At 34.0% G+C, this 18339-nt stretch overlaps 4 protein-coding genes across 4 annotated transcripts in view; 3 read left to right on the top strand and 1 right to left on the bottom strand.

Annotated features, from left to right (window-relative positions):
* Positions 1–657: 657 nt before the first annotated feature.
* On the top strand, positions 658–5093 carry LOC108688365 (PDZ domain-containing protein GIPC3). Its single transcript, XM_018194602.1, has 5 exons — positions 658–1120; positions 3120–3216; positions 3302–3684; positions 3966–4047; positions 4706–5093. Exons 1-5 carry the CDS (start codon positions 782–784, stop codon positions 4861–4863), a joined length of 1059 nt encoding a protein of 352 aa, XP_018050091.1. The 5' UTR covers positions 658–781; the 3' UTR covers positions 4864–5093.
* A 2188-nt stretch (positions 5094–7281) lies between these two features.
* Positions 7282–10612, top strand: LOC108688360 (succinyl-CoA:3-ketoacid coenzyme A transferase 1, mitochondrial). The gene is made up of 8 exons (XM_018194596.1): positions 7282–7633; positions 7982–8362; positions 8444–8869; positions 8990–9098; positions 9238–9454; positions 9568–9779; positions 9937–10403; positions 10462–10612. The coding sequence occupies exons 1-7, from the start codon at positions 7553–7555 to the stop codon at positions 10122–10124; spliced, it is 1614 nt and encodes a 537-aa protein (XP_018050085.1). The 5' UTR covers positions 7282–7552; the 3' UTR covers positions 10125–10403; positions 10462–10612.
* Positions 10613–12317: 1705 nt separating this feature from the next.
* On the bottom strand, positions 12318–15597 carry LOC108688366 (ATP-binding cassette sub-family G member 5). The gene is made up of 5 exons (XM_018194603.1): positions 15402–15597; positions 14134–14709; positions 13668–13890; positions 13181–13395; positions 12318–12985 (listed from the first exon to the last, which is right to left on the bottom strand). The coding sequence occupies exons 1-5, from the start codon at positions 15595–15597 to the stop codon at positions 12318–12320; spliced, it is 1878 nt and encodes a 625-aa protein (XP_018050092.1).
* Positions 15598–17548: 1951 nt separating this feature from the next.
* Positions 17549–18339, top strand: part of LOC108688364 (ATP-binding cassette sub-family G member 5) — a 17478-nt gene continuing 16687 nt past the window's right edge. The window contains exon 1 of the mRNA XM_018194601.1: positions 17549–17891. The gene's annotated coding sequence lies outside the window, so the exon portion shown is untranslated. The remainder of the gene's footprint in view (positions 17892–18339) is intronic.

Here is an 18339-nt window from a genome sequence, read left to right as displayed (position 1 = left end):
TCTCTTATGTCAATACCGTGGATCTGAGAATCGAACATATTCATAGAAGTGATTGTTGAGCTGATAATTATTACCTCGCACGATTACTAAGTTAACTTCTTATCTTCGCGATTTTAATTTCTTACCGTGATTTCTTCAATGAAATAGAGAAATTCGTGCACTGAAAGAACGGTTATATTGAAGTATCTAACATTGTAGGTAGATAAAGATCTGAAAATAATTTTGTTGGATCATCAAAATAATTATGTAGAACGCTCAAAATCTTTTGTAGCATTACCCTGTTTGGGTAAAAAGTTAACTTAGCAATCGTTACATCGTGCGACGTAAACAAATTTATTTTTCAGATTTATATTTAAACAAATTTTTTAATACTTCAGCAAAACTGATTTTTCTATGAAATAAATCATTATAATTTATTACAGTATAGATTAAAGTAACTTCACTAAAAGAAAAATATTTTTAATCTCATTTGCAGTACTCTATAAACATTCGACAAACTAAATATTTTGCATGACTTCAAATTAAAAAGACTTCAATTTAAAAAGTTAAAAAGTACGCGGATAGCTATTGTGATATCATAAATCATTGTCGCGATCATGTCGATTCCATCTCAAGATAGCAGTGTGAAAGGATCGCGGGAGGCTTAGAGTTACACATTTCTCAGCTATCAATTTGTCGATTATAATAACTTAATTTTGCGATGAGAATCCAGCACGTCAGACCGGATTGATGAATAACGGGGCCTTTCTTTGTAGAATAATTTATTTTCATAGACTCGAGGATGCCGCTGTTCAAGGCGCGAACCACGCCGAGATCGCCGGTAACGGAGAAGGCTGCAAATGGTATGCAGTATTACAACTATCAGCATCATCAGGCCGGCAATGACAATGGTCATGACAACGACACGAATGGTAACGGTACTAGTAGCCGATCGGGGAACGGTGCTCCTCCTCTTCAACACGAACAGACGAGATCGCCACCCCGAGACCCGCGGCCATCGACGCTGGTTTTCCACTGCCAACTGGCCCATGGCAGTCCCACAGGACTGATATCGGACTTCAGCAATGTCCGGGAACTGTACCAGAAAATTGCCGAACGTTATGACCTACCCGCGGAAGAGGTGAGCGCGAAGACTCCGATAAATGCCATGAAATAGTTGAGACTTTCTTATCGAGAGAAGAAAGGATTCGTTAAATCATTGTATCGAAGGACTGAACGTCGTTAATTCGTTGAGCTGTTTCTTTGGAGATAGAATTGGTTGTTAGGCGTTGAAACTTATAAGCTGGTATAAATTTAAATTATAATCTTGCTCTTGTTTTAAGATAGTCTCAGATTGTGTTTCAAAATTTTACAGCCAGTACTAAAAGTCTATAGTTTACGTCACATGTATTATGGATTTTCAGAACTAGGAGTAAATTTTGAAGCACAGCCTCAACAAAGGAGAATGAATTGAAATGAATTCAGAAATGGAGATTCAGATTTTCAGAAATATTGATTCACGAATGTTAAAATGAATGCTTTTCTTCTGAATGCATTTTTGTTTATTTATAGGAATTGCATGGAGCATATTTCTATGTCTTTCAATCTAAAAATAATATTAGCTTTTTCTGTGCACACAAACACAATTGCGAATACTGTTTAATTCCAAATTTTGAATAGGAAATACAGTTTTTCAATCCAATTACATCCGTTTGAATTTAATTGAATCCAATTGAATCTAATCAAATCCAAAAAAAATATTCGCTATTTAAAATACGCATTCGAATAGAAAAAAATTTCAATCCATTTTAATCTATTCTCATTTACTGGGTCTTGAAACATAATAGATGTAGTAAGAGTAAACCATGTGGTTCTGCAATAAAATATTAAGTATCATATTTTAAGATGCTAAAATCGCTTTGGGATCAGTTTGTAATTTGTAATTGATTTACATCTTAAGACTTAAGATGTTTAACTCCAAGTACGTAGTAAGTAGATATTTGGGTTATTCGTGTCTGCATTTCTTTACTTTGAAATTATATTAAGAACAATTTGCTAAATAGACTCTATTCTTTCCTTTTTTTTAATACACAACTTTATTTTAAATACTTTCTAAAGATGTTAATGTATATGTAAGAATCTGCGAAATGCTGTGAAATGTAGGCAAAATTACGCGAGTCCTCCTTTACATTTGGAGAAATCGGCAATGCAGGACGGTGACTTAATGGTAATGGAGCTACTCGGAATGGAAACGGCTTGGTTTCCAACGCAAAGCATCCCACGTAGGGAGAAACGACACCGGACGCAGGAAGCGCCGGTCACGGACCGTGGCCTCTCTCTCGTCGACCTGGCGGATATGTCTCGACTAGATGAGAGAGAAAGAGGAGAGAGCCATGTGTAATTCATCGTATAAATGCGGTCGTCGCGATGTAACCAGGTCGCTCGTCGACTTGTTATGGGTCGCTTGAACGTGAGGGATTTAGCTTCTCTCGCAATCTCTCTAAGCTAAATAAATCATCGTAGCACCATGCTGTATCGCAATGATGGTCGAAGGGAATTGAGAAAATAAATTTGGATGTAATTTAAATTTTACGAAATGTTTGCAATAAAATTTAAATCAGACATCAAAATTAAATTGGTTAAATTGTCATGAAGGAATAATATTAAATCTAAAGCGAAGATGACATTTTTAATAAAAATATATTTAATTTTTCGCCGGCAACATATAAAAAATAAATTTTAAATAAATTTTTCTGTCAACAATCAGGGTCTTCGAGAAACAGAGCAAATTTTTTATTGTTTCGGATTATATAAAAATCTGAAAAAATTCTAATCAAAGTTTTAACGAGTTTTTACTTAGTTTTTACATAGTTTCATCATAGAAGTCGAATTATATTTTACTTATTTTTTACGGATTCAAATTTATTTGCCAAAATTCACAATCAAAATATTGATGTTCCTTTAAAAACCCCAAATGAAAAGGGATTAATAATATACATAAAGATGAACAAATTAAATAGAAGTTACCCTTACTCCTCCACCATCTCCCAAATTTTACTTTGTAAAATTTGGGAGATGATGGAGGAGTAAGGGTAAGTTATATTCAAATGTTGAAAATAAAATAAGATTTGACGTTCCAGATTCTTTTTTGCACACTCAACACGCACAAAGTGGACATGACGGAGCTATTAGGCGGGCAAATCGGCGTGGGCGACTTCATATTCGCACATAAGAAAGGTTACTATGCATTATACTTTCTTGCAATTAGAAAGCACAGGTTGCATGAAGCAGATAAAAAATAATTAATGCATTTTCGGTACAGGCCAACCGAAAGAAATCGAGTTGGTGAAAACGGATGACGCTTTGGGTCTGACGATCACTGATAATGGTGCCGGCTACGCTTTCATAAAACGTATAAAGGAAGGTTCTGTGATTGACAGGATAAAGGTGATTGAAGTGGGCGATCATATCGAAAGGATTGATTCGACCAGCCTCGTTGGCAGGCGGCATTTTGAGGTAGCGAAGATGTTGAAAGATATACCGAAGGGTTCAACGTTCACGCTGAGGCTAGTGGAGCCGCAGAAGAACGGTTTTGGTAGCATCGGACCGCGTGGTGATCTCAAAAAAGGAAAAAAGTCTGACTATGGATCCGGCAAGGAGACTTTGAGATTCAAAGCTGATGGTAGCGCACAAATCGTAGAGCAGGTGTGTAAAATAGAAACAATGGCAGATTCAAGTAGTGAACTCGTAAGATAAATAAATAGTTTTATCGGGAATAACATTTCTCTAATAATATTAATCTTTAAAAATGATGAATAAAACAAATATTAGTTTCCTGTGTTATGAAATATTTGAATTATCTAGATATCATATACACACTTTGATATTATATATTTTATATCACATATTACTTTGATATACTGCTTTTCCCAGTTGAATGAATAGTTGAGAACATTGAGCGATAATTAAAGTAAATATTTGCGTAGATTGATGATGCTGCTGCGATAGGCGTCCAGAAGATTAACACTATCTTGGAAAGCTTCATGGGCATCTCCGATACGGAGTTAGGTAAGTTCAACTCAAGGAACGTATTAAGTAAAGAGAAAATCAAAATGATTTTATTTTAAAATAGAGATATTATCTTAAAGAATTATATTAAAAAAGAATTTATTATTAAATAAATTCTTTCTCTTTCTTTTGTATTAAAGCATCGATCTTAATTTCCTTGTTATAACGAAATAATTCTGTTCATTCAAGTCGATATCGATGTCCCTATAAAAAAAAGAAGCGTGAAAATTAAATGATAATTAAAATGATGATTTTTGGTTACAAAATTTGACTTTTATTGATGTTAAGAATAAAAATAAAGTCATTTTGATTTTTTGTTAGCTTTTATGTGTTCCTTGAGAATAGCATATAGGTAACAATTTAAATAAACATATACACTAAAAAAATGTTTTGGTTGTACAAACAAGAAGTATAAAAGTACGAATTCTGATTATATGAATTAGAATTCTGGTTACTATAATTGAATTTTTAATTATCTTGATTAGATAGATTTAATTGTAAATGTCTAATTTACAAGTGTCTAATATACATTCTGAATCTACAAGAATTCCAATTAATATGCGACAACAAGACTTTTTTAGTATAGTTTTATTGATGAATTTTTGAGTCTCTATTTTATTTTAAAATTGATATTCGATTGTTATCTGATTTATTACAGCGACACAAATCTGGGAACTTGCCGAGGATAAATGCAACAGTATAGACTTTGCCGAAGCGATAGACAACTCCGACTTGGAGGACTTCGGTTTTACTGACGATTTTGTGATCGAATTGTGGGGCGCTGTGACGGATGCCAGAGCGGGCCGGCATCGATGACGAGAGGATCAACAATGTAATGAAAAAAACATGTCCAACAAAATGTCGAACAATGAAGTGATGAAATTATCTATGAACGAAGTGTTCTTCTGATTGAAGAAGATGACGTTCATTTATTCTCGTGTTACCGTAATCCAGAGGCCTACACGTGGGCGCATGTTTAGCGTCAATCGTGATTACATTTCTCTTTGAACAATTTTATTTAAAAAATAACTGCGTTCAGCAAAAAAAGCAGCTTTTAAAATTCTTTAATATGATTTATACATTTAGATCCAGTGAGGAACTAAGAACAAAAAAGAATAATTAAAATTAAAGAATTAATTTTACGATAGTTGTAAAGTTGCTTTTTCTGCTGAACGTAATCAACGAATAATTTGATTTACGAATGTTCCTCAAATGAATCGAGCTGTTGGCGTATTCGATCCTAGATGCGTGGTAAAGATGTAGGCTAAAATCTACAATATACTCCGTAATAATCATATCATACACTGTGTCATATGGCAAGAGCGTAGCAATTCAAATTGGAAAATAGAGGACAATGAAAGGTAATACTTTATAGATTGCGCAGAAAATCAATGACAATATTTTCGATATTATTCGAAAGATATTATCTTAAAGAACTGTATTAAAAAAGAATTTATTATTGTAAATTCTTTCTCTTCTTTTGTATTAAAGCACGGATCTTAATTTCCTTGTTATAACGAAACGTTCTGTTCATTCAAATCGCTATAAAAAAAAGACGCAGAAAATATCTGTTAGTGATTATTATATATTATTAATTATTCGAACGACAGCGTAAATATGCTGATTGGTATTATCAAATGACGTTATTGCGTTGGTATCGCGTGATATCAATAATATTATTGTAACATGAACTGTATTAGTATTCATTAGTATCAACCCAGGCAACAGGCATGTCTAGAAGACATCTCAAAGATGTTTTTAGTTTGATAAAGAATGTTAATGAAAATTAAGGACGTCAAACTTGTCTTTTCAATTATTTGATAAGTTAATTATATATAATAATTATAAAACGTCTTGATATCTTATAAGACATTTTAATGTAACTCGGAGGAGCATTCGGATTATAGCGATAAGAATGGATTAATATAATATTTTAATACATATTTAAGTTCATACAATATGATCACAAAATGCGAGAAATTATTATATTCATTTTCGAGAAATAAAGTCTTTATAATAAAGGCTTCATCTTCATTGATTTCACACGAATAAATATTTATTATGAAACCAAACATCTTGAAGACTATTTATAGAATGTATATCACCATTATAAAGGTTGATGTTCGCTATCTAAGATAACGAAGGTAGGAAAAATCTTTTGTTGAAACACATATAAAAAACAGATCCAAATAGAATACAGAAATGAGGATATTATCATGACCTCATTTGTCACTTATAAGTCAATTTTTAGATATCAAATGACGTCATGATGATGTTCTGTGATATAATTATGACTCTGTGTTCTATCTGACCTCTCTAATTCACTTTAGCATTATTACGCAAGAATTTCAATAATTTTGCGTTTATTAAAAACATGTAATATTGTATTTTATAAATTCTTATACATATTAAATATAACATATGATTAAATATATTATATAATATAATATACTATAAATAAGAGTACCTTTTGGAGTTTTCATGTTGCAAATACTGGTCCACGACATTTTTTGTGTATCTTTATACAATGAATTAATTAATTGTCTGTCTATTGATATTTCAGATAAAATAATTCTTGAGAAGTTATGTGGAGATCTTATATTAAGAAACGCAATTAAAAAAAATAAGAAGATATATGTATTTGTATTATCAAATCGTTCCTTTTTTAGATCAATATCTAATATCTGCATAATCGTTTGAAAGCTGATGTCCTCGCTACAAAACGGCGTAAATACGATAAATACGTTTTCTATCAGAGTCGTATTTCACGATAAAGCCTGCGTAGAATATTTCCGTGCCTCAAAAAAGAAAAAGAATGAAAAATATGGCTAATTATAATTAATAAAAAAACAATTTGATAGATAAAAACAATTAAATTAATATTGTTTATATTGTTTACAAAAATAATGCCATAATAATACTAGTAATTTGTGAAATTTTATTTCTGAAATTCTAAGTATAATTATATGTAATTTAAATAAAATACTAACGCACGCTAACATCAGCTGTTAAAAGTGCGTTCTAATATGAGCTTTAAACTCGAAATCTCCTCCTCTTAAAACTGTTTCTTGAGCTTTCTTTGTACTCTTCCCTATACTTTGATTTCCGATGCAATCATGTCATGAGTCAAAGTCCCATTTTTTAAGCTTTAATACAGATTAATACGTTCCTGATCGCATAATTTTAAATTGAAATGTCGGCGCGCGTTCCGTTCTGTCCAGTCACCGTCCGTACTTCCATGTGTGAGCTGTTAGTGAGAGGTTAGGTTTCGCAGATTTCCGCGGCGCGAAGTTCCTTAACAATTGTTGCGAGACGATATTTCGGCACGTCGAGACTGATTACAACGAAAAGACGAAAGACACGATCAAGATAAATAATAAGATATTTATTCCGAGAAGAATTGATGAAGTAATATCGAAGCAGATAGCGTTAAGCTCGAGCTTAATCTCCGACGGACTCATATACGTCTTACGAATAACAATTGTGTATTTAGTCTACGGTGACTATGGCATTCGCATTGAGAGGGGTCAGCGGTGTATTTCTGCGTTGGAGCAGCGGCCCTCGGGGTGCCATAAAAGTATCACGGGTGCGTAAACAGCTCTCTATTTATCAGACGTACGTATAACCGCCTGAAAGAGTTATCTTAATTTTCTTTGTTTTCAGTGATGTTGCAATATACATTTTAAATAAATTTAAATTGTGCATTACATGTTTGGCGTATAATTAATTATTTTAAGAAACTGCTATTTGTTTAATGATTTGTTATTTTAATGTAAATCGTCGATTTTTAAAAATATTTTTATATACTTTTGTATTTCTGAATGTATATCTTATTTCTCATTTTTGCAATTATTAATATAATGCATTCTTTAATTTTTGAAGGTATATTTTAAAATATTTTTTAGGCAGATCTAATTTAAATTTCATTTAACAGGTATGCACAGTTAATTTCTCCATCAAAGCTGATATCCCAGAAGTGGAGGAGGAGATTGAAAAGCTGAAAACACCAGTAGGAAATGGTAAAATCTTCAAAAATATAGAGGAAGCTGTGTCTGATGTACATGATGGAGCCAAACTTTTGGTTGGTGGATTTGGTCTTTGTGGCATTCCAGAAAATTTAATAGCAGCTATATTAAAAAAAGGTTCAAAAGATCTAACATTAGTTTCGAATAATGCTGGGGTAGAAGACTTTGGGCTGGGTATATTGCTGAAGGAGCACAGAGTCAAAAGGATGATTGCATCGTATGTGGGAGAAAATTCTGAATTCGAAAGGCAGTATCTTAGTGGTCAATTGGAAGTTGAATTAACACCGCAGGTAATGCTTTAAAAATAAGGAAAGGTACATCATAAATCTCATAAATTGTTACAAATCGAATAACGATTATTACTTACTTAGGGCACTTTGGCGGAACGTGTAAGAGCAGGTGGTGCTGGTATTCCAGCTTTCTATACTCCCACAGCTTTTGGTACCATTGTACAGGAGGGCAACGTCATCGTAAAATACGACAAAAACGGCAAGGCCGAGATATCGGGTGAGCCGAGGAACGTGAATCAGTTTGATGGACGAAATTATGTTTTGGAAACCGCCATCACTGGCGACTTTGCACTTGTGAAGGCGTGGAAGGCCGACACTGCCGGCAATCTAATTTTCCGGAAATCGGCGAGGAACTTCAATCCTGTGATGTGCAAGGCGGCCAAAGTAGCAATCGTCGAAGTAGAGGAGATTGTGGAACTTGGTCAATTAAATCCTGATCACATTCATTTACCTGGTATTTTCGTAGACAGGATTGTGAAGGGGTCACGTTATGAAAAACGGATTGAGGTTGGCGCTTATTTACTTTAATTAATAATCGTTATGCATATTTAATTATATATAATTTATGTAAATGTTTTAAATAATATAATTAATTATATTAAATAATAATATAATTTTTTTCTGCAGAAACATTCGACGAAACAAACCATAAAGCCTAAGAAAGTGACACCGGCTAGTAAAGCAAGGAATATGATTATCAGGCGCGCTGCCCTCGAATTTAAGGATGGAATGTATGGTAGGTTTAAAATAATTTGTTAAACAAAAATAAAATAATAAAATAATTTGTAAAACACTTGAATTGGAGATACTCTGAGAGATTTTGAATGAAATAATCAAATTTCTCATCAATGTATTTAAATCGAAAATTTTTACAGCAAATTTGGGAATCGGTATGCCTATGCTTGCTAGTAACTACATCCCGAAGGATGTAAAAGTGACATTGCAATCAGAAAATGGTATTCTTGGATTGGGTCCTGTTCCGGATGAAGATGACGTCGACGCGGATCTTATCAATGCTGGAAAAGAAACTGTAACTGTTTTGCCCGGCGCTGCTTTCTTTAGTAGTGATGAGAGCTTCGCAATGATTCGAGGGTTTGTATATAATTATTTATATAGATTAATTATTAGCATGTTTTTTTCACGACAAATATTAAAATATATTCAAAATAAACAAGTTTAATAATTATATTTTTTTACATTCACAGAGGTCATATTGATCTGACTATTCTTGGAGGCATGCAAGTGTCGGAGAACGGAGATTTAGCTAATTGGATGATACCGGGTACGATGGTAAAAGGCATGGGTGGTGCCATGGATCTTGTTTCCGCGGCGAGCACGAAGGTAGTGGTAACTATGGAACATACAGCTCGTGATGGAAGTCCAAAAATTTTGAAGAATTGCACTTTGCCTGTCACAGGTAAAAATCAGTGATACTTAAATTTTTTTTATTTTGCCTATAATAAGAAGTAAAATAAGAAAATAATTTATTATTGATTAATATACTTTAAAAGTAATTATTTTCTAATATTTTTGTATTTCTAGTTACTTTATGCAATAATTTTTGTTCTTTACAGGTCAGCAATGTGTAGATTTAATTATCACAGAGCTCGGAGTATTTGAAGTAGTGAAAGGAGAAGGATTAAAACTTATTGAGATCGCACATAATGTCGATATTAGTCAGATCATCAGTTCAACGGATTGTGAATTCAGTGTTGCCGATGATCTTAAGGAAATGGGACAAGTTACAGACGAGGATTTATAAGTTGTAATATATTTCACAAATGTAATATGCAATATGATAATTCAATGTTACGATTCCTGAAAGTAAATTTTTAATACATTTTAAATTATAAATATGTAATTTAACAAATAAATGGAGTTATTGATTATGCATAATTATATTGCATATTATGTTTCTATTGATATATTCGTTTTTTTTTCCATAGATTCGTATTTTTCGTGTAATATATTGCAATATATTTCAATTATCAAGTAAACATTACTAATGCTTGATTAATTACTATACATTAACTGCATTATATTGTACAAAACAATCAATACATTTTTTAAATGTATTGACTGTTTTGTACAATATTCTTTTGTACATATATTCTTATTTGTTGTAAATTATCAGAATGATTATGATATGTTTGCAAAGAAATGTTATATATACTAATTAACATTATGATACTAGATAAACAAAATGATTTTGTAACACATCTTATGAAATAAAAGTTTTTAATATTTTTGATATGCGTTTTTTTCTTTGATCGATATTCCTAATTCTAATGTTATTTACAATTTTATATACACTCAGAATTTAAATTAAATAAATGTAATACATACGCCATTTAATCGGCGCCAAATCCGAATATTCGAATTTCGCTCAATGTTAAATATGATGATCATAAGAGGTCTGTTTTTTTTTTGTTGCTGAGTCAGTGTACACTTTTGAAACTTAAAGTGAAATAGATATATGTTTAATATTTGTCGAAAACGAGAAAGAGAATTCTAGAACAGTCTAGTACAGGAACAAAAAACGGATCAATAAATTCACATAAAATTATACAAGAGCACTATTAAGATCCAGCTAGACAGTTAAAGATTCTTCTTGCTTTCTTATTAATATGTTTATCTGATTTTGACGTGCTTTATCATCGCATTTACACCACAAGTTATAGTTGTTATTCTTTCTTATACAACCACACATTCGAACAATTTCTCTTACAGCCACATTCACAATTTTTCGGAGCGCCGAGTGGCTCGCCGCTTAGTGCAATTGATTCGTAATCTATAGTATCCGGGTTTGATCTCCATCCTGCATACGCAATTGTTCGATATTAAACGTAGTTTAACGTTCTCGAATCCTTGTCGAGTTTTGACAAACTCTAAGGCAAAAACATAAAGCCTCTGCTCCCCGAAGAGGCTAAAAAGCTAAAAATTGATACGTATTGTACTATGACTTCTCAAATGGGGTCAAAAAACTAAATCCGGGAAAAATATTCTCTCTAAAAGACACGGTTGTACCAATGTTATTTTGATTCTAAGCGAAATTTATAATTCTCTCTATCTTGTTTTAAAATCGAAAAGAGATAGGAACAAAGTTTTTAAGTCTCGCTTAAAATCAAAAGAACATTAGTGTAATTGGACCTTTTTAAACCCGGTTGCACTAAGATAGGGCCAAAGAGAATTTTAAGCTTTGCTTAATATTAAAGTAATGTTGATGCAACCGAGCTTTATAAGAAACTAAGAAAAAGCAACTGAAGTTTCTGAATGTTTTTTTTCAAAACTCAGCATTTGAGGAAAAGCATTCAGAAACTTCAGTTGCTTTTCCCTTAGTCTCTTAAGTATATTATTTTTTTTAAGATAGTAATCTCAAGTTGCACTTTTATTTGATCTTGCAACTTGGCAATCACCATAAAACTATCAAAATTTTCAGTATCTCTATGTTTTTTGAGTTGCTAAAAAATTAAATTTCTCCTGTCATAATTATTATCTCTTAATGAAGAATAATAATAATATAGAATATACTGATAATTATTATATAATACTAGACGTGCTTTTTAGAGCTCCTGAATACTCAGCCAGTGTCAGAATCAGATGGCGCGCTGTACTTATGAAAGTCCTAAAATGGACAGAAATAACGCTTATCTTGGAATTTTATACGTAAAAGCGTATATTTTACTCGTTTCAATAGCTGTTAAACAGCCGTATGTTTCTGTCCATTTATTTAGGCTCACTTTAGGCTCACTTTTTTACGACCATTTACTGTCAAGGGAGGATAAGACAATTTTTGCCCATTTTTACAAATGTTTTAAAGCGATCTTGTCACTTAGATTTAGCCAAATTGTCTTTATTTACAAATGACATGCATAAATTAACGTGCATTTCTCGCCTATGTCACAATTCTAACATAGTCCTTGCAACTATTCAGGAGCCTACGTTCAACAATCCATTATTCTCTGAATTTCGCCTTCACTCTGGCAGGTAGTGGCAACAGATACAAAACGCTATTCAATATAATAAGTCCGACGGCAAACGCTAAGGAGATTAGTAGATTCAGCTCTATATATAACACCTCGCGGATATTTTCACCTTCTCTAGTGAAACGTTCTATCAGATAAATATTGCCATTAGGGTACCTGCAAAGCTCAGGTACACCCGGACAGGTGAAACTCTCGTTGTAGGGTAAATTAGATAGAATGGGAGTATCGATCACCAACTGGTTCAATGCAAGAGATGCATATCTGGTTGGTAATGCGGTCGTCACCATCGCCAACCAATAAGGCAAGTTCTTCAAGCTACGAATCGCACCTGACGCAACTATCAAAGATAACAGGGTCATGTATAGTACTGTAATGGCACCAGTTATGGGTCTACCGATCACCATCAGTACAGCTACCGTTACTTGCTCGGCTGCCACGTAACTGGACCACAGAATACCGGAAGCGTACGCCCACGAGGTAAGATCCAGTTCCAAAATGGGAATCAAAATCCCGATCGTTATCAGCGTCGATATGAAACTCAATGGAAGACTCAGCATGGTATATGCGGTCAAGAACATCGCGCCACCGTAGAGACCCTCTCGTTTCTCTTGGTAATATCTTGCACGAAAACCTGGAACTATCAATCTTTATGTAATTAAGTGCCAAATGTAAATCAGAAGAGAAAATGCACTTCAACATATTTTCAATAGCGATATGAATAAAATAAATTCGAAAAACATTAAAAATTATTTTAATATCTCTAAGATTGAAGATTAGAGATTGGAAAGCTGTTTATTATCTATTTTTTTAAATTAGTTGCTTTTTGACTTACACAAAAGGGATGTCGCGACTATTCCGGCTACGTAAAATAACGTCAAGACATTGAAAATCAAGCCGCCGGTTTGCAAGAAAATTCTTGATTGTACGGGACTTGAATGTGAATACAGTATACTCATTAGAGCAATGACGAATGGCAGTAACAGCAGACGAGCAGCAAAGTGTCCCAGGCCGATCTTATTGAACGAAAATGTAGCCGCCATACTTCGTCTAAATATAATAATAAGATTAATAAGTTATCCTAAAATGGTCGATCTTAATTTTACCGACTTTAGAATCAGCTCGAAGATAATTTACTTTCAAACATATGTGATGTCAATATAATCCATCGAAATGTTAAAAGATTTACAATTAATAATTGTCAATAAAATTTTTTCTGAAGAAAATTGGCTTTGAAAAATTTGTTATACTAATTAAGCTTTAATTTTGTTCAACTAATATGATTTGCATTTATGTAAATCATTATAATTCAGGAAACTCACAAATATAGCGCCAAAAGAGTCGAGAAGCATCCAGGTTTAATTCCACGTCCTAAGCCCTTGTGCATAATACCAAGAGTTGTATCTTTCATATTGTGAGACACTTGGGGTCCTTCTTTCATGTAAAGCACTCCATCCACCTTGAATTTCTCGACCAAAACCGATATCTGCTGATTAGACTCCAGAAAACGATCTCTGGAGCGACGATCGACAGTCGACAAGCATACTGAAAAAATGACAAAATTCTGATTTATTAATTTATTTTAATTAATTTTCTTTAAATATCTTCGTCATTATTTAAATCAGTTACTTTTTTAAAACGTTCTAAGGACTCGGAAAATAATAGAGTGTTGAAATAAAATGATTACAATTTTCTAAACGAAATGATAATCACAAGGAAAGAAAAAGGAGAAAGGGATGAAAGAGAGGGAGGGAGGAGAATAACATTGTTCCATGCGGTATTACTTACGGTAATACATCAACGGATTTTCCAGTTCCGGACATGGGAAGCCAATGTAGGTAAAATAATCTAACATACTCCTGGTGGGTCCAGAATAAACCACCGCACCCAGGCACAGTAACGTTACGCGACTAACAAATGGTAGCACGTCAGACCTAGGTGTTTCCATAGTGAGGACAACAATGGAGCCGCGTCTGGTGGCATAAGACCACAACATCGAGACGATGAGATATGTGTTGAGAGGATCGGTATCCCAGGTTGGCTCGTCCAACAATAACAGAGTCGGATCTTTGGCAAGTTGCACTCCCAGCATCAATCGTCGATATTCCGGCCTGGTGAGATCGTTCACCGATCGATTGGCGACCTGCGAGAGCGCCAGGTCGGCGAGAGTTTGTCGCACTCGGGCCTCGCGATTGTTTAGATTGGCGAGCCACGTGGCGTACATCAGGGTCTGGCGAACTGTCAAACTCGGCAGGAGGTGACATCTGTGAGCTACGTAACCGCCATGACGCCGAAATAACTCCGGAGTCAGCAGGTTGCCATTCAGGGTAACTCGTCCCCTCGTCTCGCCTTCCGCTCTTCCAGCTAGTAGAAATTTTAAATTTAATTAATACGCCGAATTTGGGATATTATTATCATCCATTTTTTCTTTATGGTTTTTAATTTTTTTAAATAAAATTTTTAACTACAAATAAATTATAAAATTATAAAAACTATAAAACTATAAAATTATAAAAATTATCAAAACTTTTTCATTATGGCATGACGCCAAAATGAATGTCATAGATGTATTGGGTTGTATCGGAAAGTTCATGTCGACTAATCTATATAATTTAATAAATGTACACTAAAATTTAAATTTTCTGCGTTTAAATTTTCCTTCAACATCAGCACGAACTTTCTGGACAACCTAATATGGAAAGAACAATTGTTGAAATAAAAATTTAGGTAGATACAGAATTTAGGTAGATATAGATCTGAAAATAATTTTGCTGGATCATAAAAATGATTTTGTAGGAAATTAAAGAAGTTTTAATATTCTAGCAACGAGTCTGCATAATTATTTTGCTAATTCAACAAAATTATTTTCAGACCTGTAACTGAATGTTTTGTAGTTAAATTTTTAAATACTTTAACAAAACTGTTCTTTTCGTATAGAAAAGATTAGCCATAGTAAATTTCAAAGCTCTGATTAAAAGTGATTTATGCGCTACATTGTTTGCAATTTTGCGAAACGTTACAATACAATGTTGGAAAGAATGATCAGAAATATTCACCGATAACATCGAGAAGCGCTCGTTTGCCGGAACCTTTTGATCCTAGAATAGCCAGTACTTCTCCGCCATGGACGCGAGCTGATACATCTCTAAGCACTGCGGTAGGTTCGGATTTATTGAGACAGGTTCCTTCGATCACTACCGAGGTGGAGTGAAACACGTTGGATATGTCCAAAACGCAATCAGATGGAAGCATCTTGAGAATCGATATTACTTTCGGTAGCCACAGTTACATTCCTCAAGTAACATCTGCGAAGCTCTACAGAAATAAAGATTCTAAAATTATTTCTTTCAAAATATAACATATTTTTTATTGCAATTTACGTAACTTCACAATTATCCCAAAATAACAATTGTTTATTTCTATACATCCGAGAGACGTCCTAAGACGTTCTAAAGACGCCGTCTTACGTCCTAAAGACGTTTTCAAAATGTCAGATGAAATCTGCTGTATGAGTTATTTTTCAAATTAATCATTATAATCAGTATCGCAATATTAATCAAAGAAACGTATGAGTATTTTATAAGATATTAAAAGTGATAAATAATATTCAAAGGAACATGAAGATACCGAGGTACAGAGCTGTCACCGAATTCATCCATCCGTCGCGCACTTGACCGTGTCCGTGACTTGGAGAACACCGTGCACCTTAACAAAGGAATCCACCCGCACTCGCGTTTTTTATAATCTTCCGCAACTCTGCAAAATGGCAGTCCGGATGATAGTGAATAATGCACTAACGTAAGAGCGTGTTACCGCTGTGCGGATTGCAGTGCGCACTGACCAGCGCGTAAAAGTGACTCGCTTGAGCGAGGCTGGGACACGAGAAATGCGTAGCTACAGGTAACGATACCTGGCTGGCTATCCGGCTGGGAGTTGGCTCTCCTCGAGGTGAATGTCTTCTCCAACGCGGGCTCGCGATCTGGAGGGGGATCGACCCCGAGCAAGACCATCGGCGTAAGAACGCGATGTGCGCGTTTCAACGTCATGTAAACTAGTCGAGATGCTGTTTAGATACCGATCCACGAAGTATTTATCACAAAAATATGTCGCATTTTTGTTTGCGTAGACACATTAGTTTATATCGAATTTTTACCTATCTGCCCATAGTTGATCCTCTTACAATGTTGTTTCGTTCGAAAACTTTGTTTTTTTATAGAAAAGGGGAAATATAAATTAGTAACGTCTCAGCAATTATACATTACAAATTGTAATGTATTCTAATGGTATGTACACTAAAAAAAATACTAAATTTTAATAAATATTTGTTTGAATAGTTTTAAGTAAATTAGTAAATGTAAACATATATTTATTTGATAGAAAAATCATTAATTTGATTTAATCAATCAATTAATTTGATTTAACTATCATTTTTTTTATTGAGTAAACATTTATTTACTGTAAATAAATGTTTACTTACTTAGTAATATTCCAAGAAATAAAATTTAGTAAATATTAAAATTTAGTAAATTTAAAAATATGCTTTAGTTTGATGCAAGATGCAAAAAATAAATTTTATATCTTTATTATTTATATTAGAAATAGACGAAGTTAAAATGTCACCTGTTATTTTATCTTATGACTGTTCCATGATAACAAAGAAAAAAAAAATCAAAATTTTAACTAATTACAATATATACCATTGCTCTAACAATAAGATAAATGCAAATCCTTGAACAGGATAAAAATGGTATTAATAAGATGAATAAAGATGAATTTCTGGACAACTCGATAACTGCAGAAAGAAAAGATAGATAGAAATATTTCTTTTACGTTAACTCGCGTTAACTTTTACATGAATTTACTTTGTTTCAGTTTTATTTTGTTCCATTTTATTTGAGTTCTATTCTTCTATCTTCAAGTTGTGCTTCCATATACCTCTCTATAAAAACTCCCTTAACTTGAATACATTCCGTCGCACGTAAAACAAAACATAAATGCACAAGGAGAGGCAAGAACGAGAAACGAAAGTACAAAAAAGCGCAGAGGATCCATGTTAGATAGAGCAAGCTATCGTGATGCGAACCCGGCGCGTTCACGCCATTGCGAACTTGTCGGAGGGGTACCGGTGAGGCCCCGGAGAGGGAAACTCGTGGGCCTCGGTGGGCTTCTCCGTCAGCGGTGGCGACCAGCGTTCGGACAGGACTCTGGCGAGTCGCGCGATACTTGGCGCTTCGCTTCGATCGCGAGCCAAGGAAGATATCTCGGCTAAGAATCGACGACGACGACGACGAAGACGGAATCGGTGGCATCGCGGTAACGACGTGTCACCTAAGAGAAAAAGATTTTGTTTTTCATCTCCGAGAGTGACGACTCTTCCACACGCAAGGGAAGTACATTCTTTTTCTCTGTCACGCTAAGTCCGCGGGAAGTCCGATCGGCCGGCGATCGGTGGAGGACGACGAACCGGAATGGAGAGAAGGCAGCAACGTCGTTGTCGTGATTCTACCAGCTTCCAAGGTTGAAGGCCTAGCGCGAATACACAGCCGGTGAGTCATTGTCACGAAGATCAGAGCGCGGCAACGCTCTTTACTCTTTTTCTTCTTTTCTTCTTTTCCTCTTCTTCTCCCCTTCTTGTCTTCGCTGCAGGCGCCGACTCGCCCTCACGCATGTTCCGCGATTTTTTGAACGTCCTCGCAAAGATTCATCTATCTACGATATCGATTAAATTCTGTACGGAAAATGGAAATAAATTTGTTTCTTCTATTTTCGAAGCTGAATTTTGGGTTTGAATCAACTTCTCACAAGATGAATCCTTTTATTACGAAAAATATCAGAGACATTTTGTTTCTTTTTCTTCTTGAATATTTTTTAAAGTTATAGATTAGGAAGAAAATATTAATTATTTTCGACAATTTTCAAAGTAACGCAATCTGATGAATTAAGTTAACTTAAACACTTTTTACATTTTGTTTACTTTTCTGTTTTACTTTTTCT

Source organism: Atta colombica, unplaced genomic scaffold, assembly GCF_001594045.1.
Source record: "Atta colombica isolate Treedump-2 unplaced genomic scaffold, Acol1.0 scaffold229, whole genome shotgun sequence".
Lineage (NCBI taxonomy): Eukaryota > Metazoa > Arthropoda > Insecta > Hymenoptera > Formicidae > Atta > Atta colombica.
Note: the sequence above shows the minus strand (reverse complement) of the source record. Positions and strands in the feature narration are given on the sequence as shown.

Excerpts from the sequence above, each read along its gene's own strand:
- LOC108688365 (XM_018194602.1), top strand. The coding sequence starts at position 782 with ATGCCGCTGTTCAAGGCGCGAACCACGCCGAGATCGCCGGTAACGGAG. Across the intron at positions 3,685-3,965 it reads GCGCACAAATCGTAGAGCAG|ATTGATGATGCTGCTGCGAT; the intron begins GTGTGTAAAATA and ends ATATTTGCGTAG. Across the intron at positions 4,048-4,705 it reads CATCTCCGATACGGAGTTAG|CGACACAAATCTGGGAACTT; the intron begins GTAAGTTCAACT and ends GATTTATTACAG.
- LOC108688360 (XM_018194596.1), top strand. The coding sequence starts at position 7,553 with ATGGCATTCGCATTGAGAGGGGTCAGCGGTGTATTTCTGCGTTGGAGC. Across the intron at positions 7,634-7,981 it reads GTGCCATAAAAGTATCACGG|GTATGCACAGTTAATTTCTC; the intron begins GTGCGTAAACAG and ends TTCATTTAACAG. Across the intron at positions 9,455-9,567 it reads AGCTTCGCAATGATTCGAGG|AGGTCATATTGATCTGACTA; the intron begins GTTTGTATATAA and ends TTACATTCACAG.
- LOC108688366 (XM_018194603.1), bottom strand. The coding sequence starts at position 15,597 with ATGCTTCCATCTGATTGCGTTTTGGACATATCCAACGTGTTTCACTCC. Across the intron at positions 13,396-13,667 it reads ACTCTTTTGGCGCTATATTT|ACGAAGTATGGCGGCTACAT; the intron begins GTGAGTTTCCTG and ends TATTATATTTAG. Across the intron at positions 12,986-13,180 it reads AGTCGCGACATCCCTTTTGT|TTCCAGGTTTTCGTGCAAGA; the intron begins GTAAGTCAAAAA and ends AAAGATTGATAG.